We start from the raw sequence: 24,860 nt of genomic DNA, 5'->3' as shown, positions 1-24,860 counted from the left end.
ATGGATATTCATAGACCTTTCCTAAAAGTTAGGATAAGAGACAGTGCATTATTTCTGACATTTACTGGATAAATAATTTTAAGAGTGCTTAGGGCAACTAGAAACATACAGTTATTTCAAATGAGATTTATCCCAGGAGAAATTATGATTGTTAATCAGCATGACAGAAAACAATAATTGCTTGCAAAGAAGGAAAGTATTGAGATGATTAATATAATCTGAAATAAAATGCAGTGGATTAACATGCAAGTGCTGGTTTCTTTCAGGTATGTTAGCAAAATCAATCCTCTGAGGGCCAGATTTTGCTCAAACTTACCGTATTTGTAGAGTAGGGTGTCTCAGTTGGCTTCAGTGGTCTTCACTGAAATGATTTCTGATATACATCAGATGAAGTGATAACAGCGTCTGATAGTGATAGCACCAGATGTGTGTCTCTCTCTCTCTGTCCTTGCAAGGCTTGTAGAATAAACCCAGTTGCATGACACTGCAGGCACTGTAGTTATTTACCTTCTCCTCACACCAGATGCCAAATATGGCAAAGTATGGAAACATCCCTCCCCATTTGTTTATATCTTTATTCTCAGAGTTCTATTTCCATACCAAAATCTTATTTAAAGATTTTTTTGGCATTGTTTACATGTATTTTATACCCAGAATGTTTATCTGCTGAAAACTTGCATTGCCATTAAATTAGAGACTTCTGCTTGTTAAATATATACATAGAATCCTTTAAAAAGACCTAACCCACAAGGACAGTTAAGTCCTGTTAGATGTAATTAGTATTCTTAAGAATAGTGTGTGCTGCCAAAAAGTAAGTTACATTAAATGAATTAAGTACATTGCATTTGTATTTTAAGTTTTATATGGTTTGTTTCAAAGTTAGGTGAGCGTTGTTTCTGAAGAGAGGTTCCTGGCAAGGATTCTGGGCTTACAGTGTATTTTTTGGAATTCAAGAGCAAGATTATCACTGTGTGTAAGCTGCGTTACTGGTCCTAGGCACTGTGATAAAGCAAATAACAAAGGATAATTTTTGTATGCTAATTTATAGTTTCTGAGGCTCTGGCATCTAGTTCATGTGTACAGCCTCAGAATCCTTCTTTAGTTGGATCTGGAATTATTGCTACTGTAGGTTATGGCAGAAAGAAGGAAAGGGTCCCCTCTCCCATGTCCCTAAGAAATCCCGCCCCTTCATGACCAGTCACACTGGCCTGTTAACATAACGTAAGGTTATGTACCTTGCCAAATTAAAATCTACAGTGAGTGACTCCCAAAGTCTCTGCATTGTGTCTGTTTTCTCTTGTGGCAGTGCAGAATGCTACAGGCTTCATAACAATTTATTTCTGAATTGATTTATTATAATTGAGAAGTGATGTTTCACTCTGAACAGCTGTATTAGGATGTTAACAATTTAAGTTTACATTTATGCTGCCGGGAAGAATGAGCACAAACTGAATTTCAAACTTTTAATATTCTCTCACTCTAATATAAGCTGCTGTGTGCTGTTTGTGACTGGAACAGTCCTTCACCCAAAGCTATTTTGTCTGATGATAAAACCATGAGTGTATGAGGCTTGCACATTTTTCATCTCTTTTATGACCTTATCTTTTGTAAGCGGCTTCTGTGAAGGTATCCTTACTATAGGAAGCACCTGGCAAACATATATGATATCTATGCTGTGATAAGCAGTTGTGAACAAGAAAGTAGATCTGTCAGTTCTGAACTGTTCATTGTTAAAAATACTTTGTTGATTTAGCTGATTGCAAAATACATTATAGAGTGACTAACAGCTGCTATAACGTTCCTAGGCAAGAAAGTTCAATAGTTATATTGTACAAGACTTTCTGTAAGAGCCTAATATTGATAGGAACAACATGGATTAAAACAGCAGGGTTGAGAAGAACTGCTAACCCATGTGCTTCTTTAAAATACCACAACTACTTGTGGTACAAGCTGATTAAGTACAAATTGGGAAGTCTTTAATTTGTTAAAAAGATTAAAGTGAAATTACTTGTTAATATTCAAGTCTCTCTTGTCCTCCTTGTCAGTGTTGTCAGATATGTTAGAGTTCTCCCTCTCATGTTTCTGCTAATATGTCTCTTTTACAGTCTTCAGATTCCCTGACCAACTGTACCACCTTGAATTACAGTGGTTTAATGTGTTCACTTGCATCTATTGGATAAACACTAGGATATTAAAAACACATTAAAAACTTTGAACTGTTTTTGAAGAGCAACAGAAACAGTTAATGCTGGTAAGAAATAGTAAGGTCAAGATGAAAATTTTGTTCATATTACAGTATTGAAGTTGTTTGAATAAGACATTTTTTTTTCTCCTATTTAAGCAGGGTTTTGTGTGTTCAGCACTTTATTGTAGGCAGAGATTTGTTTCACCTAACTTTAGCTGGCTGAAGATAGGTTCCTAGTCTAAGCTGGTGTGTTTCAGAGGACGATTCATTTCAACTATCTCAGACCAGGAGGGGTCTCGTATCTCAGGCATCCTCAAATAGAATGAGTCACTGTGGAAGTTTCTCTCTTCCCTGTCTATAGGAGCGCTTACATAATTAGTCTGGACTAGCTTAACTTTCAGACATCTAAGGTTAGAGGAGATGAATTCTCCCCAAAGTGTAGCTTTAATACCAAATATAGAGAAACAGCTGAAAGTCCAGTAGGCTTAACTGACTCATGACTAAACGTGCTATATGATATTAGAGATTCTTGCTCATATGAGTCTTTTTTTTCATGCAATAATGTTCTTTTAAAGGACAAAATTCATTTACTGATCATAGTTGCCAAAAGGAAAAACTTGAACAGAAGCAGGTTTGCTTTATTTCAGAGCATTTATCATTGCTGGTACTTCTATACCACTCTTTGGTGTTGATGGTGAAAAGTTATTTCTCCTTTAACTTAAATATAACATGTAATTGAGCAGCAAAGAGAAGAAATAAGCATGAGAAAAAAAAAACACCAATGGGATTAGAAGGGAATTAACAGGTTAGTAGCAAAGTGAGTAGTATATATAAAGCATAAAGAACTTGATTTGACTTGGAAGAAAGAAAAAAGAAATGTCCTGGATCCAATTAAATGTTTACACCTGTAAATTGAAGAAAAATTTAATCAGTTTTAAAATAAATATAAAAAAATAGTCTTATTGAGACTGGAGAATAGTCAGTGAATGAACAAAAAGAGTAAACAACGGAAAGAAAATAAATTCTGTAAGGAAATAAACTCCTTTGTGCTAAACAAATGTTAGCTGCTAAAGTAGCATTAAGTGAGGGTAAAGAAAAGAAAAAAGCTTGAGAGATGTGTTCTGTTATCAGCTCTTGGGCTAAGCCTCCTTTTGGCTTCTTAAAGTTGCAGTGTCTCCAGCACATTGGTTAACTTGGTTGTCCATTTTCATCTGACCTTGACGCTCAGCTGAGCCTGGGATAGACTTGCTTCACTGATGGATTTTGAAGCCCACAGTAATGTACCATTTGTTGGTTTCACAAGCAGACTGCTTCAATATGGAGGCAGAGTAGTATGGGGGAACAGGAGAAATCAGTGTTGTGATATTTCAGGTCTATAAGGCATGGACTTGGTAGTTGATGAATAGTAGAAAATATCAATGATATCAATGATAATGATATTCTAGATGCAAAACAAAGTTTAATGTAAATTCTACACATTTTGTTCTACTTTGTTTGCACAGGACATGCATTAATTCATGAAAACTTGATTATGAAAAACACGTAACACCATACCTCATGAAACGCTGAAAAAGCAAGTTAATGAAAAGTTAAGCCATCTGCTAACATAAATTTTCAGATCTTTCCTCGTCTCCCAAATACTTAATTACTGTGTGCTGTAAGTTGTATACCTTAGCTGTAATTCTGTCCTTCTTTTGCCCTTCAGCCCAATCTTTTCACATAAGTTTCTCCTCCTCTTCCAATTCTAATAGTTTTGTTTGTTTGATGTTCTGGTTGGTTGCATTGATTGAAAGAATGCTCAAATTTGCATGCTAACACCAGGTTTGCATATATTATGACCTGGAAAAACTTCTATATTTTGGAGGTAAAATTTTCCATGTCTAGGCTCTATCTAAAAGAATTCTTATTATTTCTAAATTTTGTTGTTGTTCTGATGTAGTCCATAGGGTTCTATTGTTTACAGTGAAAGAAAAACATTTGCTTTAGTATAAAAATTCCATGCAAAGAACATTTTAAGAGCTTTCTATGCTGATTATACAGCTTGAGTTAGAAACTCATGATCAGAATTGCCCTTGCTGTGAAGTGCTTTCCAACATTTTGGAGAAAACTGGAGTTGATCTTGCCAGGTTTGAACCTTAGAAAATTGTCCTTTGTGTCTCTTTAATAAAGAACAATTTGTTGCAGCTGTAAGTGGCTATGAAGGTAGAAATATGAAGGTAAAAATATCTGATAGGTTCTTCAGTCCACCCAAAAAAAGGCAGAATCCTGTTTGGTAAATATACAAAAGCTAATTCAAAATAGTGTAGTTGGTTAAAAGCAAATAATTGTTAAGACTACTTATAAGAAACTTGATAGCTTTTTCAGCATGTGAATGTTTAGGATGGTCTTCTGAAACTAACTTCAGATTGAACTGAAGCACATGATCTTCAGATGCCTGGGTAAAATTATGCAGTGTGTTTAACAGAAAAACTATACTAGGTATTTGTGATGTCTTTTAGCTTTAAGTGCCTATGAATACACTGGACTATATTGTGTTTGTGTGAGAAGTAGTTTACCAGGCTCTTATACTTAGGATTTAAAAAAACTGTTTGTTTTATGAATGCAAGGAAGAATGTGTTATTACAAGACGTGCACATGAAGTTAATACGTTATAGTGTTTGTATATAATCATGTACTTGAAAACTCTGGGTCACAAGCTTATCTGGTATAAATATAGCTCCAGTGATAATGTACAGGGATCTGGCATGGTTTGTTGTAATCACATTTCTTTACCTATGTTGCTAATAAAAGCTTTTGTTATCATGAGTGGGGAAAAAATTACAAGTTACTGCTTCATTGCTGTGCTTTTTGCTCCTTCTTGCTCTGCTATTGTCAAATCAACAGTCTGATTTTCAGATTCAAAAATATACAGCATTTGTTTTTTAGTGCTGCCACTTTTCTGTGGGACACAGTTTTTTTTAAAGTTTGCTTCAAGATTGCTAAAAAAAATGAAACCGTAATTCAGTCTTATTTGACTGATACAGTTAATTGTGTAAGTTTGAGTTTTCCATTCTTCATAGTATTTTCTTATGCAAGAATTTCTCGGATTGATTAGTAGTGAAAAAAAACTTACCAATGCAGTAAAGTACTGGACTAGATAAGCACTTGGACATGTCATTTAACGCATTACTGTGGCCAGACTATTTTGTGTTAATACCTGAACCACTCACCTTCAATATAATTTTTTGTAGTGGTTATTTCATAGTATTTTTGCATGGAGCTTGCCTAGAATCTTTGTTTAAGTGAAATAACTGCATTTTCAACAAGGAATTCTTCAAATAATAATTAAACAGTCATCTCTAAAAATTTAACCCTATCATAATGTTCAGTGTGTCCTGTATACAACCTTATAGTGGTTAGTTACTGAAGGCCGACAGATGTTCTCAGGTACTTCTGGTTGGTGAAAATTCTAAATTAATCAGAAATGTTGCATTTTTTTAGCTTGATAGGGACTTGCTGGTAGCTTATAACCTTTAAGGGCAAATTCCTTAAATGCCTAAATACCACAGAGTAGATCTCCACTAGTTGCCTGAAAAGCCAGAATGTTTAGTGGACCATATTTTTGTACTGAGTGTCATTAATCTGCAATGCATAAGAAACAGTTATGTGTCAATTCAAGAAAACACGTAACTGAAAGCATATGTTCCTGGGGAGTAACAAGCTGATTTCTTTCTTTCATTTCTGCATACAAACTTAATGACCTTTTGTGCTTTGGTTTACAGAATTAGGTGCAAGTTGTGATTCTGTTTTTTAAGCATATGGAGTAAACACTGATTTCCAAGATTTGTCTCTCCACAGAACTGGAAGGATTGGATACTCAGGGCTTGTTTGAGTCACTGGGAACTCACAGATGTTTATGTATCTAATAATATTTTTTAAATTTTCTCTCTGTTTATAGACATGTATGTTATCACTTATGCATGCAAGCAATTGTTTGGATATTGTAGGAGCTCTGCCTAAAAGTCACTATTGAAATACATCAATACTGTATTCCTTTGATTGTTTTTTCAGGCAATGAAGAAGGCATCCAGGAGACGGCAGAATCTGATGGTGATGCAAGGTCAGAGAAACCAGGGCAGCTTGCTGTGGAGACTGAAGATTGGGATGGGCCAGGTAGGAAAAAACAACTGAAAGCCAAGAGAAATTTCTTGAACTAGATTTCAATATTTTAAAATATTATTATTTTAGTAGATGTATTATGCTTTGCATTGATTTTTAATGGACTGGTTTTTTATGATCCTTTGGAGTCCAGGATATTGACGGATAAGTACGAAGATAAAGTTCTTGAGTAAAAAACGGTTTGGGCTATACTATTTTGTAAATTGTTTAACATAAAATGCCTTACGTATGTAGTTGATGTAAAGGAAAATGTTGTTGCTGCTTAGAATTTTAGGATTAAAATTTATGCGTAAGTTCTCAGTTCCATGGTTGTATTAAGGTAGAAGCTTTTCTGTTGTTTTCTGAGGCCAGAAGACCAACCAAACGCCTGTGTCTCAAGCTTTGTGCCTACATTTAGCAACATGTTGAGCTTAACAAATAGGTATGGTATCTACTGACATTTTCAAGGACTTTGTTTACCTGTTTCAGCCTGATTTATTTAAAAGTGCCTCATTTAGCACACCTGGTCATTGATTTCAGTTGAAAGAGAAACTCTTAGATTGTAGTCAATGAAGTGTTAGAAATTCACATTAAAACAGTAATTCACAGGAACATTTTCTATTATGTACGAAGATGGTGCAAGCATAACCTTGCTAAGATATAACAAGTGATGGTAACATGGGAATACTTTCCAAGTATCTGTTCAATATAAATATGTAAAACCTCTGTTGTACTCTAAAAGTACCTAAGACAAAGGGGTAAATTGTATTTCTCAATTAGGCAATTCTGCAGTTGAATTCGATGCAATGTTTTCATGGATATGGACTCTGGAATGGGCCTTAACAATCCATTATATTGACTATATTTTAATAGTGCTGTTGGAAAATGTGCATCTGAAGCCAAACATACTCTCAGAATAGTTGTATCTCTTATGGAAATTTTCCCTAAAAAGGATGAGCACATCAGAAAAGAGTTCCAGAAGTGTTCTATCAATCATTTATAAAGCAATAATAATATTTCATTGGAAAAATTCCTATATTTCAATCACATTTTCATCCTTGCTTGATTTTGCAAATTACTGTATGTTCTTCATGAAGAGAAGAACAAAACTAATGGTAATTTTCTGAAACCAGTAGCTGGAAAATATAATGCAAACAAAAATTAAGACATAATATATCTAATTATTATGATGTTATATAGAATGTTTTTAATCCTAATACACAAATAAGTTGATATTCTATGTAAAGCACTATGGTATTATATGAAAACAAGATTTAGTATTAAAATACACTACAGTACATTTAAAATAATACAAAAGACATCTTTGGATGTAGCAGAATGGCCTTTTCCAGCTTCATAGTAGACATAAAGGCTGTCAGTGATTAACATATGACTTGTTTTTAATTTCATTATAAATAAACTCTACGTGAAATTGGTAATTTTTTTGTTGCTTTTTTGTTTTTACTGTATTTCAACATAGTTGAATATGCATTTTGAGGGCTGTTACTGCTTTTTATATGAGCTACCTTATACAAAAGTTTCAGAGAGATCTTTTATGACAGTATGGAGTAAAAGGAGTATTTTTTCTTTTGCTGGGAAAAAAATTTCAGTTAAACAGTAAGATGTGTGTATTTCTTGTAATATTTATTGGTAGCTTTGACATGGGATAAGATGGAAATCAAAGCTGAATGTGTGAAAATTCCTCTTGACTTCAGAAAACTGATGACCACCAACATGAAATAAGCAGCTCTATTTTATTTAAATATTGGTTCTTTACAAGGGTATAATATGTATGAAGAAAGGAATGGATACATACCACATGCCATACTCTCCATCATGCATGCTTCTGAAATGAATTTGGTTATTTATTGATATGGAAAAAGAAACAATCAACAGAAGATCATTTTTGACCATGCAGTACAAAGATAACTTCTTTCAGATCTTTGGAAAAAAAAACAAAGCATGAAATATTTTGCTTATTTAGGAATATATTTTAGCACAGCACAAATGGAACCATTAAAAACTTTCTTCAGCAACTTTACCAACCTATACTAGAGATGCTACCTCAAAGAGTAGGTGACCATGCATTCTTTATTATCTGGTCTGCCTCTGGTCTCCTTGCTGAGATGCAGCTCTCTCAGAATCCAACAGTGACTGTGTTCTGCATGATATAAGTTGCTGTCAACTGATAATGTGAACTGTGACAACTCAAGGATTCATATAAATACTAGAGCTGTTTCATTATTTTATTTTTTTTTTCTTTTTTAGCACTAAGAGAACATACTGTTATGTTCAGAGCCAGTACTTGTCAGGGACTGAAGTTCTGAGAGTTATTCATTAGCAACAACTTACTCACGAATGAGTCAAAATTAAGCTTCCAGCATTAATTAGAGTTTTATTTTGTTTGAAAATTTGTATTGTTAAATGGTTCGCATGCATTCCCAAGCCTTTGTAATTAGAATATTTTTATGAAGAAAAATCTAAAGTTAAATGTGCTGTAGCTTCAAAGAGTTTCTGCTGAAGCAGTCTTTCAGATCACAGTCTTGTGACCTTCACTGACCATCAAGGAATTGCAGAGATAATGCCAACTCTGTGTAGTCACTTTGAGTGTTACCTGAATGTTTTTTAAACTATCCTCATTTTTCATTGTTTCTGTCCTCATTTTTTACAAATTCTTTTTAATGAGAAGGCTGCTCTGAAATAACGGAAACTGAGGTCAATAGTTGTATATGGACACACAGTAAAGGACCTGATTCTTTTTCTATTATAGCCAACAACAAAAGCCCAAGGAATAGCAAGAGTCTGCAAAGCAAGACTGGGCTTAAACAAATTTTATATGAAAAGACTTATTTCTTTAAACATGGAAGCAGAGTTCATTTTACTACCTTAAATATACTGTTTGCTGTCAGATAGATGTCTTGATACATGCAGATGTATATAGTTCTATAGCCTTTGTATTATTGCTAGGATATCAGTGCATGTGAGGCCAGTGATTACTGTTTTAACATGTAATGAACAAAAGGTCGATCTCCTGCATGTCTTCTACAGACATCACACGAGAGAATAGGATCATTCCCTTTTTTACTGGGTATCTGTTCTGTGTAAGAACAAAAACCTCCTAAACTTGGGGAAATATGAATGAAATATCCTAGAGGTTCCGTGCTTCCATACCAGAACTTCCTTAAAATCTCTGAAAATTTTAGATACCAGGCTCCTCAACTAAAATATTGTTGAACCCAATATAAGGAAATTATATATTATATGCCATCTTGACAGATAAAGAAAAATTGTTTAAAGAATTGCAAATTAGTGCTTGTTTATCATCCAGTGGTCATGCCTGTATCGGTGAATACAAGTTCAGTCCACTGTACTTGTCAATTTAAGAGACAGCAAATATGAACTGTATCGAAGGGGAGAAAAGATTTGAATGAAAAAGTGTGGATCATAACTTGGAAGTGTTTAAGAAGAATTTTTTACATTTTCCAAAAGCTATAATAAAAGTGAAGGCTATGTTGGCTTTACCTAGAAGAGAATTTAAAAACAAAAAAATATCCAAGTTTAAAACGAATGGGAAAACAGTTAATGTAGCCAGATGCTAGGAACTGTAATACCTGACTAAGAGAAAAAAGTAACTAAAAATCTATCAGTAGCTTCATTAATAACAGTAAGATGACATTTTAAAACGTGGTAAGAAAAAAATCATTAGAAAATTGGTATTGATCTATTACAAGTCAGGACTCCTAATAGTTGCAGTGGACAGGAAAAAGGGTAGAGTAATTTAAATATTTCTGGTCTGCTTAAAACATATTTGTGCTGGAAAACCTATTTGTCCTTAAGTGATGACTGTACTTTTGTTTGATCAGCAACTGATCAGTGTGTTAAACCTGCTAAATCCTAGCTAATTTAAGTAATCTGATAGTTTGAATTTAACATTTTTAGGAGCTAGGTGGCCCACTGTCCCACATCAGTCTTCAGTTTTCAAAAAGTTTTGAGATTATTTGGAAATTCTAGAATACTAGAGGAAATGAATGTGTTCGAAAACAGTAAGTCAAGGTTGGTCTGGATAATGACGGACTTGTCCACATGACCGTGGCCCCATTGGAAAGAATGGGATAAGTGATGTAAGACCCTTTTATTGAAGGGATTAGTAAGAATGCCAATCCACATAGGTTTATGGAAAAAATAGATCTTGTAAAACCAACTTAATATGTAATGATGAGCTAAAGTATATTAGTTCTTTGCACTATGTTTACCATCCAGGGAAAATACTGAATAATGGATAAGTATTGCTATTGCAGGATCTGAATCACTTGACATGTTAGCTGCAGCAAAATTTTAGTTTCATTATAATTAAATATGAAGTCTTGTCCTTGCGAGAAGGTAATAGTTTTACGACAGAAAGCAATGTGTCTGAAAAAGTCTTGGGATTTAGTGAACCAGAGTTGAGGCCAAAAGATGACAGAGCTGTGGCTGAAGGATTTGTGTGGGTTCTCAAATTATCTTGCTTCTCTGGTTAGCAGTCTTGTTTGATGCTGAAACAGGGTTCTGTCTCCTGCATTCACACTTAGAGAATGATGTTAAAATTTGAAGCAGGTTTAGAGAAGAGCCACTAGGATGTTGAAAGAACTGGTATTATGAAAAAGTCTAGGTCCTTTCCCTATTTATTTTATCAAAGAAAATATTAAAGGACAACCTGATTACAAACTACTTTAAATTCAGAGTGAAAATCTGGTAACGGTGGGCACCTCTTTCTAGCAAAAGTATCAGAAGATTAAGTGGATGTTGAAGCTCCACAATTTCAGACACAAAGAACAGATTTTAGTGCTTAAAAAGTTAATTATTGGAACATTTTATGAAAAGACATTTACCTGTCATTAGAAATGTTTACATTCAGGACGACATACTTTCCTAGAGGACACGATCCAGTTGTGTGGTAAACACTGGACTTGTTAAATGAGGTAGATCCCACTGGGCCAGAATTTAGACTGGCTGACCGTGATAATTCCTTGTAACTAAGATGGAATGAAAGAATGAATATACTATATATTACTTTTATAAACATTATACCCTTTGGATGCATTTATAATTAATAAGCACTATCAGTCCTCCACATAAGCAACTCCCAATTTTTATTTCTCCAGTAATTGTGTATTCAAGCTATGTTAAGAATGATAACATCTCTGTGCTCTTCTAAAGTCTATGCTGCTATTCTGTAGTGATGAAATAAAACAATACAGTAGAAGACATCCCATACCTGTTCTGTGAGTAATATGCAAGGGAAAGTTCTGTCACTGTACAGATGGAACACAATTTTCTAGTTCTGACTAAGCCAAAAAGATTTTCAAAACCCACTCCATCATCCTGTGTGCTCAGTTCTTTTGACTTTCATCCCACAGAGGTGCAATAACCAGTGAGTGTTTCAGCCATTGGTGAAGTTGTATCTGCCTTTTAAGACAGAGAAATATTATTTGTGTTAGCAGTTGGGGAACTGAGTATAGGGCACTTACAAAGGTGAAATTGATGCCACTCAGAAAACCTTGCTCCTAAGGAGGAATTGGATCTCTGTTTTCTTAATTCACATGCAGTGTACTGTCACTAGATCATCCTTATTCCCTATGTGAGCTCTGACTTTCATAGCCGTAAAGGAGCACAGCTTTCTTGCAGAACGTGCTGATTTTGTGAGTTGGATAGTCTTGAAAGTCAGTCTGAGAAGTTCTTTTGAAATGTATCTGAATTTTTCTTAGAAAGTGAGAAAATGTGATTTGTCCACATAGCCAAAATGGAAAAAAAAAAAAAAAGGCAGTGGAAAATAAGACCTAAAACTCTCGTTTTCATTTTATGGTAATTTTTTATGTATTGTTTACATTCATCTCCACATAAAGCGAAAGTTCCCCATGTGTAAAACTCTGCCTCCAGTAAATCAACAGAACTTCTGCTATTGATATTAGTAAAGCAGGATGAAGTCACAACTCACGTTACATCTCAGAAGACTCATCGTAACTCATATACATACATCAGAGAACTGTTGAAAAAAGTAAGAAGGATAGTTAAATATAGCACAGTATAGTTTCTTTTAATTACTATTGCAGGTTGGTGTTTTTCTTAAAATGTATCAGAAAGTGTAAGAAAAATAGTAAACAGAAAATAAAATAGTGCTTTGAAATAATTATATACTGAGCTATGCTGCTATTAATGTTTAATAAAAGATAGAGAGAAACAGGCTTTCATGTGAATTCTGGTGTATTGCTTTAGCAAGATGTGGATCAGAAGGGTTCTAGTGAACATCTGACATGCCAGGTTCACATTTTTACCTGCTATAAAAGGTAGTTTGAAAAGCTTTTCTGAATAGATTTCCTGTAACCATTCATAAGAATCAGTGTAAATATGTATTGATTGTTGTGTTTACTCTGCATTATTTAGTAATACTATAAACAGTTTGGGTTACAAAGCAAAAGTGTATAACATAGACTGGAATGGTTGGTAGACCCACTGCAAGATGGAAACAGACATTGATGATAGTCTTTTTTTTTTTCTTTTTACTTATTTTTTCTTTTTTTTTTTCTTCTTTTCTTTCTTTCTTTTTAAACCAGTCCTAAGAAGGACTTGGAGATTACTGTCCTGATTTCGTTTCTTTTTTGATTGTGGAAATGTGGTAGATATAAGATCTTGGAAATGCTATTTGATGTAAATTAACAAAAATCCATGAAACATAGTTAACCATAGATATAGTCTGACAGTAAGAAGAATATTGTGAAGAAGCAGAGGAAATCATAGAACGACTGTGTGTTACTCTGACAGTGAATCGGTATTATCTCTGCTATCAGATAATGCAGTTATCATTAATTTTCACATTTGCATTTCAATCTTTGGAAGGAAATGACTCTTGCCGGATGAAGATAAGAGCTCTGTACCACTATAATGAACCATCATTTTATCCCGATGCTTTGTATCCATATGAAAATGAGGCTGGGTGGTGGTGTGGTATGTGAGGAGGGGGTGGGGGGGGTCATAGAAACATTATAACAAAGTGTCAAAAATCACTACAGACTTTTGGAGCCCTTTATGAAACAAGAGGCAGTCTAAATAAATCTTCTGTAGTGAAGTGGATATTGGATGAAAAGCGGAGAGCCAGGCTCCCATACTGGGGGTTGGGAGGGGACCTTGGAGGAGCAGCGGAAGATTTCTGTGGATCTTGATCTGGTTTCCATCACTGGTTGGGAACTAGGAGGAGGCCATGTGGACACAAGAATAGCAAAAGTAAGGGGGTAATGGTCATCACGTTAACCCTTGCACTGCGGGTCTTGTTTTGACACTTGAATACTATTAAGGTAGGTGAAGTAAATGCTAGTGGACCACTGGCTTCGTGGTTTGGGTTCTGATACTGGAGCTGTTTTAAGAGGTCACCACACCTGTGTGTTAAATGCAGGATTTCAAATAATTTTCAGTCTTGTATATAGAACTGATCCAAGTCTTCAAGGGCTGTAGTGTTCCCAGTCCATGTGTAGCCCAGATTTGCGTTGATGACCTGAAATTCTATCTGCAGAACTCCTCAAGGCATTATTCCATTTTAGGTCTGATTGACTAAAACCACTGTTTCCCAAGTACTCTTGCACTATATTCAACTTGTTTGGCCTTTATGCTGTAGTTGTTGCCTGTAATTTATAGACTTCATCCATACATCATTGGGACTCACTGCCAAATGTCTGCTAAAAGCGTGAACTCTTGAGGTTTGCCCTCCTCCTCCTTTTTTGTAACAAAAGCTGAGATTCTTATATAATCAAATGATTTTAAATATATGATATTTTAAAAGTCCTGCTTAGTGTATAACCTGGGACCATTTATCGGAGCACCAGGATATCCATCTTGGCGTGACCAGCTGGGATTGATGAATTATTCTGCTGGCTGTAGCAGCTGCTTCCTCTTCTCAGGCCCTCACCTCTCTCCTTTTATGTGATGAGCACATTGCTGTCTCTTCGTGAGAAGATGCAGGGCAGGGCTAACAGCTGTAAGGAAACATAGGCTACACCTGCGTTAGTAAATTCAGTAGTGGCAGAAGCTGAGTAGTATATACTTGTGAAGTGTTAAAATGGTCCCTGGCATGATTTTGGCTGAGGCCAGCTGACACTCTTCCCAAGTAGATCCCAAGGTTCAGGAGTTAAAGTGTTGCAGGGAGCATTCTCCAGAGGTAGTTTGTGTGCAGTTACCTGTTCAAAGGCTAATGAAGTCTCCCAGCACATAAATATGGCCCTAGTTGGCCTTAGTGCCCAGAACCATTCTTTGGCACATGTAATTAACCTTCCTTTACCTTTAACAGACACACTTAGTACAGAAATCGGCTGTTCTTCAAGGCAATTGATGTTGTTGGCAGACTGCTTCCTGTACAGGCCTGAAAGATGAGAAAGTGAGAGTGGCTGCGTGAACTCACACGGAAGTAGCAACCGAACCTTTGCTGTCATCTTTCCCATGTGCAAATCTGACTTTTGTGGTAAACAGGCTGTTGCATGACCTACTGAGCATGCGTAATAGATAAAGTCAAGTCATGGGGAGAATTTTGATTTATGGTCACACCTGACAAAATGAAATGATGCCCACTAGCCAGAAACAGTGGTCATCAAGGCTTTAAGAGAAAATTGAGGTGTAATACAATTCCCCTAAAATCATGTGAACAGGCAGTACTAAATTTTGAAAACTAAGAGATATTTCCCATCTTGACGTCACTTGTTATGGTGACTTCTGTAGCATCCCTTTCGTGATTCAAGGTTCAAATATAGTAGGAATCTGTAAACTTGGAGATAAGCATTACCTCATTTGACTTGCAATTTAAAATATCAAAAAGCAGCGAGTTCATCACTGAATACTGGAGCCCTTGTGAGGCATTCCAACTGTTTTGTCAAGTTGGGATGCCATTTCCTTATCGTTGTTTCACATAGTTAACACATATATGTGAATTTAAATTTAATTTCAAAGTTAGTCACTGTAGAAATGAACCTAGTTTAGAAGTAACTTTTTCTCATATGTACATTTCACATTTGGCGAACTTTAATTTTATTTAAACAATTAGCCTTTTAGAATATTTTCAAATGCAAAACTTCATTTTCATGCTAGTCAAAATGCTTCAGAAAAGTGAAACTATCTAAAACCTTCAAGTCTATTAGTTTTTAGTTTGATGGTATTCATTTACTATTCCTGGGCCTTTATTTACCCATTTGTGACATATTTACTTGACGTAGCAAGGCTTTTCATTTTTGGTGTGTTAGGTGTAAACTGTTCTTTGGAAACCATCTTAATCTGCTAGTGGGCAAGTTTCTAGAGTAGGTAGACTTGATATTGATCCGGTATCTTTCTAAATTCTTTTGCGCTTTTGTCTGTCCAGCATGAGGCAAGAACATTGGCCTGAGTCGTAAAAGGCATTGAACTCTGAATGAAGGGTGATACACATTAGAAATGTATTCTATTTTGATTGGTATTTGTGTTTCAAGCACAAAAGACTTGTTCTCTGAAAAAAGTTGATAGCCAAGAAGGGCATGTGCAAGGGACGAATGATCAGATTCACTAGGTACTTCGCTTTGGACATGATACGCTATATAGTGGATATTATGTAAAGTACAAATCCCTGTAGGTGACACAGTGAAGGACTCCTAGTCTGTGAAATTCTGCAGGGAATCAATGAACATCTGCATTACAATACATTGTTTCTTGTAGTTTCATGCACTAAGGGACCTGCAGAGGCTGGCAGAAAGCTTTGCACTTTTCAGCTGTCTCCACTGTAGTTTGGCCATAAAGGCAATATAACACCCTGGTAATTGCAAAGGACTAGGAAACAATGTCTGGTTTTGGAAACAGATGGGGATAGAATCAAAAGGAACATGTAATCGGTCCACAACTATTTTGTTCTTTGTTGTGTTTTTCTCATTAATTCAGCTAAGATTATTGCATGTGGAATACTGCATAGCAACACTGGCTTGAACAATTGCAGGACGGATGTGTTAATATATTGAACTTTATACACAACATAGTGTTATTTACCATGCAAAGCTGTAGTCCAGCAGTTGGATGCAAACACCTAGTGAGAGATGCTAGTGACTTTATTTCTTAAATTAGCAGGTTTCAGTTGGTTTCAGTGATGTATCCTGTGTCCAGCATATCATTAAAGAAAATATTTTGGTTTTCAAAATACATTTTCCTCCTACCCCTTTGAAAACTGCTTTACTTACTCTTAAGACATCGTAACATAAAAATTGGAATAATACAACTAAAACAACAAAAATGTTATCACCAGGAACCATTGTACCTCCATTGGAAAGACCCAGCTTTTGCTGAGAGTAAAATTTAATGTGCCATGTGAGTGACAAACTGGATACTAGTGTTTACCCCAAAAATTACACAGTTCAGAGTGGTACAGAGTCGGAAGAGGAAACTGGACATTGTGGTCGTGGGACTGCAACAGAATCCTAAGGGCAGAATTCCTCTCTCAGTTGTGACCTTGACTTTCTCAGTATCTGTGTTTAGCTCAGTGAGACCAGCTTAGCACACATTTGGGTTTAGGTTTTTAATTATCACACTTCATTTTTTAGGGTGCTTTACCATTGCATGGTCAAAAGAAGGATGTGGATTGCATAGTAGATCTTACTTTCTCTCCTAGATGTAGGCTTCAGACAAGGCTGTGTGCAAACAATCTTTGTAAAGTGCAGTTATGGTCATCATACAGAAAAGCTACAATAAACTCTTTCATGCAATCACTCAGCACTTATTCACCAACATGGCAAAAGTAAGCATGGTTGTCTTAATAGCATCAGACTACATTTTTGTTTATTTACAAAGTATTTAGTTATTTAAACATATTCTAGTGGAATCAGTGAGAAAACCCAGAACCAAATATTCAGAACTATGGCCCAGAGTTAAAACTAGTAATATACCTATGCTGATATTTGGCAGGCAGAAGTAATAAGGATTAAAGCCTATGTTTGGAAAGCTGTGACTGCGCAATGGCCACTGCTCCTAGTTTTTCCTGCAGTCAGCTGCTTAGCTTAGACCTTCTAAAACAATTGCGTAGAGGACATCTGAGCTCCTGGTTTGTTTTTGCCGCCCCCCCCCAAAAAAAAAAAAAAAAAATTTCAAAGCTTTCCAAATGTGCTTTTAATAATCAGGGCTGATTCCAGAAACTATTTTTAATCTATAGCATATTAAATCGTATTTGTGGAGAAGATGCTTGTGTATGCCTAGTTTGCCACTGTGGGCAACCAATCCAGTGTATCTGTTGCATCTTTTATGATATGTTACAGAAAAAAGGAACCAAATTGTCCCATCATAGCTTACTCTTTCCCTTTGCTCCCCTTTGTTTCCCTCAAGACCGTTGAGCAATGTATTCAAGCTGGAAAACTTGAACAGCCATACTTGACTTCATAACATATTCTTGGGGATTACAGATAGAAAAACTTTCCAGTATTTTACATAATTTTATCTTAAGTGAGTAGTGCAGGATTATGCATTGGTCTATTGTTTGTTATTAAAAAAATATTGGCTGATATATTTCAAAGATTGAGGATAAAGCTGTAAAAATAATATTTTACTTAGAGAAAATACTCAAGGTGGGCTCATTCAGGTCTGTGCTGCTCTGATTTTATGGCAATATAGTTGCGTTGATTTTAAAGATGCTTCATCAGAATAAAACCACAATGATGGATTATTGTGGATAATTTAGAAAGACAGTACAATGTATACTATGGACATACTGTTCCAGAGTGGTGCATATATGCATTTTGGACTGGGTGGTTCTTAAAGGAGACTGAATTTCAAATTACATCATTGTGTGAAAAAAACCCTTCATTAAGTTATCTGAAGTTTGATACTTATGCAATGGTGCCAGAACCACTAATCAGTTCATAAATCTTTGGCTTGCATATATAAATAAATACTAGTTCTCATTAAAAAAATGAGACTATCTGGACAGCACTCATGATAAGCATTCACTGAGAGTTTTCTTAGGTGTAATATAGTTCTGTTTTCAAGGTTTGTGTAATACAACATTGTAAATGCTTCATATTATTTGTTTCAATCTGATAAAGTATGTATAATTTTAAACTTTATTTACTTAATACTTTTACTGTTGTGATTTGTACTTCTTTATTTTTATTGACTTATTCTCAGAAAAAAACTTTTTTCTCCAGTTACAGAACTGCTTAGCATTTGATATTGACTACTTTTCAAAGTATGTATTGGATCTCAACTTTTCATGGAAATTTTCTTTAAGAGGTGCTCCCTAAATATATGAATATTTCTAGCAGCAGAAAAAGAAAAAAACCTACAACAAAACAACAGACATTTTGGTGTGTTGCAGTCCGATAAGAGCTAGCATTTAGTTTAATTACTATATCCATAACATTTTAGCCATCAAATTTTGAGCCTCTTCCAAGGAAATGATTTTTCTCTCATCTCGTCCTGCTAATCCTTGTTTTAATAGTTACAACTTACTTAATTTTCTTTTCTGTATCTTCATGCCACAATGCGTGAATCATCTGGAATCGAAGAACGGTGTGATAAGGTTGTTGACAGGGATGTGAATGGGAGAGGAACAAAGTAGAATTTAAAATGGTATATATATGCCAGAGGGCATCTTCAGGGGACACTGGAGAAATGTTCTTGCATATTGCTGTGGTACCTTCAAACACGTGATCTGACAGAGCAGTGGACGATGAAAGAGCATTGGACTCTGTCCTACATGATGCACGAAGTACGCTTCGGGTTCCTTTAATACTTTGCTGTAGGAATACAACTGATTACAGAAAACCTGTTCTCCTTGAATTCTGCCTCTTGTCAATGTATTTTACAACGTCATATGCATATTGACAGGCATGATGCAATAGATTAGTTGTTCTACTGATTCACTCATCTCACATTGTTCAGTGTTCTACATACTGGGAAACTCAGTCAGGAAATTAAATAGTACTCTAATAGTACTCTAATAGTACTTACAAACTGTGATCCTCCCTAATAAAAAGCCTTTTGCCATCTGCTTGCTTTTTAATTTTTCTCATAAAAGAGACAAAAAATTGCTTGAATATGTAGCAAGGCGTGTCACATTACTTTCACCATTTCTCAGCTTCTGGGATCATTGCCCTATAAAAATGCTATGTGCATTTCCCCAAAGCTTGGACATATCATGATGCTTATCTAAAGAGAAAAATTATATATTTTTAAAAGAAAAATGCTGACCTAGTTAGTGAGGCTGAAACCATTCATTAATTAGAAGTCATAATTGCAATTACATGGTAAAATTAATTTATCACGAAAATAATCCTATCAGTTTTCCGTTTTGGAAAAATGGAACCAAATGATTTTAGCAGCCCGTATTGCTTAAGGCTGATATTACAGTGATATTGGTTTAGAATGAATAAAGTAATCAAATTCTATTTTCAAGATCTGAAATTCTGAGACTGCATCAATGATAGTTTATATATTATGTGAGATTCACTTGAGTTGTAATTTTGTAATTACATATAATATATAAAGCATATATGCACAGATAAATGCATAAAAGGAAAATAGTGTGCTGAAATTTAAAAAGAGTGAATTGAAGATAACACAGCACATAATATATAGAAAAATTCATGTAATATGGCAAGTATGCTACAGTGTATGAAACTCAGAATGCCTTTTATACCCTCAGGCTATTTAGACTTCCTTGATATTCAAATCTTAATGTACATTAAATGGAATTTAAGGAGGTCCACCTTGCTGGACCTCAGGCAGACTTAGCAAGTAGTGCTCCTTGGGGATACCACTTTATGTATATATTTGCAACGATGTTATAGCCATGAAATATAGTCCTTTGATGACATCATAACTGTGAAATATGACTTTATTTTGCTCACCAGCAGTCAGAGCTTTGCTTTATCTATATTAAGCAGTCTGTATGCATAAATAAAGAATACCAAATACTGAAGCTGACTACTGTAACCTAACATGGCCACCTTCAGTTGGAGTACTCATCACTCCCTGTGATGCCCTATGGATGTCAGGGGACTGTTTGTAGAGTAACATGCTGTCAAATATCACTAAGTTTAATGTTGTCTTCTCTCCAGAAATGTGGTAATAAGCACTGTGGATACCATTAGACAGCTATATGCCCAAATTCAGCAATTACTTATGCTAATTTAAATTTTAACAGCGGGCAGAAATTTATTATTTTATGTCAAACTTGGTAGTCAAACTTGGTCTTTAAACTTAAGGATCTCAAAATATACCATTAAAATTTCTGGTCCTGTTGAAGTAAATAGAAAAGTACACATTGATGCCAATGGAGTTAATACCTAGTCTATCAGTGACTAGTTAATGTATGAATGCATATATCATTTGCATAAGACTCACAAATACACTTACTTTTTAGGAGAAAGACTGTTAGCCACAGTCACCAGGGGAGCGTTCATCTGCCTGGACTTTGTTATTAATAGGAGATAGGAACAAGTATACTTTTGAGCATTTGAAAGTATCTTAAGTCTCCAAGAAAAAGACTTCACAGAACAGTGCAAAAAATACATGCTTCAATCCATTTTTCCAGTCTAAACTGGCATTTGAATGTAGGATCAATAAGTCTTTTTTTAATTATTTTTTTTTCCTCTCCAGGTAGTAAGAAAAAAAATCTACATTTAGAAGAATGTTTTTGGTCTTCTAGGCTCCCATCTTGCAAAGCATTTACAAACTTTTAATTTTGCATATGAGCATGCCATTAAACAAAGAAAGAACTACTCGCATGCTTTAAGCACACATGTAAGTGTTTGTAGGGCTGTGGCCTTAGGTCATAAGCTCTTCCAGGAAGGAGCTGCCTTTATCATTGTACTTCCTACACACTCAGCAAACTGTTAGCTTGCACAAATTAATAGGGATGCAAATTGAAGCAATGCTAAGGGCCCCTTTCCACTCCTCTGACAATGTAAAAGGGCCTTAAAGGTTGAGTAAATTACTTCAGTAAGACCCTGAATTCTGAATACAATAAATAAGGACTTCAAATTGTAACTTCTTGAGTTTCTGCTAGTTACAGAACATTGTTTCATGGATTTGCTTGATTTTCTAACTTCCTTCGTATTTTGAAACATTTTTTATTAAAATACTTATCTTAATATACAAGATGTTTTGACTCATATATACTTTTAAAAATGAATAGTTTTTTCTTTTGAGAAGTAGGAGCTAAATCTTGAGGCTGCTGTTCATTTCACAGCAACTTAATTGTCAGTAGTGGGATAGTAAGGTCTTACATAACACGTTAATTTTTTTAAATGATAACTCATTTGGATTCTGCAATTTTAAACTTCTGCAAGTTTAAAAACCCCATCATATTTCATGGCTCTAATTACAGCTGTGAATGTCTTGTGTTGGCATAATGCACGTGAGTCTTGAATTTATTTTATTTGCTAGTAGTAAGATTTGTGCTGTAACTGTATATATTTTTGCTGTAACTATATATAGGATTATACTAATACTATGAATTGAGAGGAGAAGATGTTAAAATATTGCCCAGGGACAGAAAAAGATTGTGATATATAGTGTTCAAAATGTTCCTAAGGACAAATCTTTTCTTAAAGGAAACAGTTAATATTTTTTGTTATCTTTTACAGTTTCTTTTAAATACAAAAGTGCCATAAATTTGACTGAAGGGGTATTCTGAAATACCCTGTGTGAAGCATCAGTGGCTCTTAGTTTCTTCTTCTGAAAACCAGTTGAATCTACTGCCTATTGTTTTAATTATTAGCTAAATCCAAGCAGTATTTTAGAATTATGACTGTTGCTTGATGATTTTCCCAAGTGTCAGCTGATAACTAAACCTTATCTTAGCAGTTAAAGGGAATAAAAGAAAATTTACCCATTTAAAGCTCTTATTTTCTCTATGTGAGTTTCTTAATTTGGCCCATCCTGTTTGTATTTTTCATCGACTTTATTTCTTCAATTTTTCTTTTGCACAGACACTACCTGCTGTTCACCTTTTGCCTTCCTTATGCAATTATTTGTAATAATAAAACAAGTCCATATATACTGTTTTTAATTAACCTTATACATATGCATTGTGAGATAGAGGGCATGAGATTATTTATCTGAATAAATTTACTTCATGTGAAAACTGTAGCACCTAAGCTTATATGTGGTTCTCTCTTGTAATGGTGGCCCAATGCTACTTACCTGTTGTATTTGTCATCCCCACCTTCCTGCCTGCATTTGTGTTCCCCTTCACACACGCAGACGGTCACAGCACAGTGGCTATCAAGGTGACAGTCCAGCAGTGCTTAGGGGAGCAAATGTCTTTACATTTTGGTTGCTTAACAAATTATTCAGACAAAAACACATGCAGCAAAGAGGCATTTTCCTCAATGTACTCGTACGCATGTGCTGAAAAATGTAATTTTCCTTGTCAAGTTTCGTTTCCTTAAAATAAAAAAAAAAGAAAAGCTTTTTGTTCTTTCTGTTTCCTTTTGATCATTCATAATTTCTGTTCATCTCCTTTTATATTCCTGGTCTGATTTTGTTCATGCTCTTCATTTTTACTCTGCTCTGTATTCATTCTCTTTCTGTCATTTATTTCCTTTGATTCTGTTAAAGTCCTTTTTCCATGTGGTGTCTGTCTTTCATACATTATAAAATATTTCCGTTTTCTCTTCAAGCACTCAAAATTTATTTACCTAGCTTTCCAAGTTTGGATACAGTGTTTCCTATGGTATTTATCAAGGAGAGTATAGTGAGAAATGAGCACACTATTACTATTCTTGGCTTTGCTGTATTTTCAAAGAGCATCTGCTGGTGTTCATTTGATTTTTTTTTTTCCTCAGCTATGTATATAACACACGCATATGTATCATCAATTCAATGAAAACACCACAGAGAAAATGAATTTTATGAAATTGGGAGGAAGTTTGCAGCAAACAGTGGATTATATTGGTGTTATATAGCTATCTCATCAAAAGGTAGCAAATGCACAAGACCTTTTGCGCTTTTCAATTTGAAAGAAAATGATTTCATTAGAAAAAAAAGAACCATCACTCTGGATGTTGGAGAATGCCAGAGCCTGATGAAACCAGCTGAAGAGACAAACTGAGTGTACGGATGCAGATTAGCCTTCAGAAGATGAGGGTGTAAAAGGGATTTAATGGTAGGATGGATTATAGAAATCCTTGTAACAATGTTAAATAATTATAGTTCCAGCCGAGATCAAAGCAGTGCTGATTGAACCCCCTCAAGCTGTTAACACTGAGTATCTTGGAAAAAAAAAAAAAAAAAGAAAAAAAGAAAAAAAAAACCCTCTGAGATTGGTCAGCCTGCGCTGACAGTGTCCTCTGATCTGGGAAGTTCTGGCTGTATTGAAGGTACAACTTGTGGGGGAGGGAAAGATGGAGGGAAGAATTTATTGGTCCGAGTAGCCTATTTGGGTGGGGTTTTTCTTTGTTTTTTTTGAAGGGAGGAGGAAGGGATTGTTATAATCAATGTTATTGGAGTTCACACACTGACTGAAATTGCAGTAAACTTGTACACAATTGGCTTCTTTCCATATTGGAAAAAGGATTAAATTTCTTCAGCAGAACTCTAGTCTGCAACAGAAAATGATTACACTCTTTTTTTTTTCCTCCCTTTTAAACTACAGTTCCTATATACATACCTGCCCAGCAACAACTATTAGTAGCAATAACTGGAAGAACGCCTTTGTAGTAGCAATATTTAGCTGCAGGCAGGGAGTACAGTTGCTATGCCCATTCAACAGCATTAAACATTTATTCTCATTGCCTTGCCTTCCTGGCATTCATGCCTGGAGGGTTATGCTTATGCCTCTATTAATAAAAAAGGAGAAGTCAAAGTTAAATCCTTACGGTTTGGTGGCGTAGTAACTTGTGGCATAGCCAAAGCTTTTGCTTTTATACAGCTGTCTGTAAAGTGCAGCACATCTAGTTTGTTTCAAAGGAAAATTTATAACTTTGGCTGTGCTGAGGTGTATTTCCAGTTATGGCGTGTCCAGTATGTTCAGTTGCAAATGGAAAGCTAGAGGGTACAATAGACAAGTAATAAAAAACAAGGGTGGAAATGACACTTTATGGACTAGATCTGTCTGAAGGAATGATTTCTTCTAGCCCAGTATTAGTTTGCTCTTCGATTTTGTGCTGAGACTTCAGGTGAGTGAGAATGACCATCACTGAATGGACATAAAGCGTAACAGCTGTTGGACATCTCCTCTTGGGCATAGCCATGTAGGGGAAAAGGTGCTTCAACGAGGCATCATCATCCACATGGCAGGAAGACTTCACCATCACATAGATTCTGCCAATGAGTGGCCTGCAACTGACCTTAGACCTGTAGCTTTGGAAAGGTTAAATGATGTTTTTTAAGAAAAAGGACTGCAAAATTTTAGGTTCCTGGAAATGCCGACATAGATAGAATCTCTCTCTCTCTAGTTCTGTGAATACATGCATATGGCTGTATGTTTGAACAAATGTGAGAACTTTGTTTTCTGGGTATATCCCGTATACTAAATGCCAATCAGAGAGTATATCAACGAACTGCTTTA

General features: G+C 35.3%; 1 protein-coding gene across 3 annotated transcripts in view; it reads left to right on the top strand.

Annotated features, from left to right (window-relative positions):
• ZFPM2 (zinc finger protein, FOG family member 2) overlaps positions 1-24,860 on the top strand; it is a 324,995-nt gene that overhangs the window by 75,504 nt on the left and 224,631 nt on the right. For all 3 annotated transcript variants that reach the window (XM_072852051.1, XM_072852052.1, XM_072852050.1), the window contains one exon: positions 6,236-6,337. In XM_072852051.1, the coding sequence (XP_072708152.1) occupies positions 6,236-6,337 (102 nt within the window). The remainder of the gene's footprint in view (positions 1-6,235; positions 6,338-24,860) is intronic.

Source organism: Ciconia boyciana, chromosome 2 (genome assembly GCF_034638445.1).
Source record: "Ciconia boyciana chromosome 2, ASM3463844v1, whole genome shotgun sequence".
Taxonomy (NCBI): Eukaryota; Metazoa; Chordata; class Aves; order Ciconiiformes; family Ciconiidae; genus Ciconia; species Ciconia boyciana.
The sequence above is the reverse complement of the archived record's forward strand: the minus strand, read 5'-3'. Positions and strand labels throughout refer to the sequence as shown.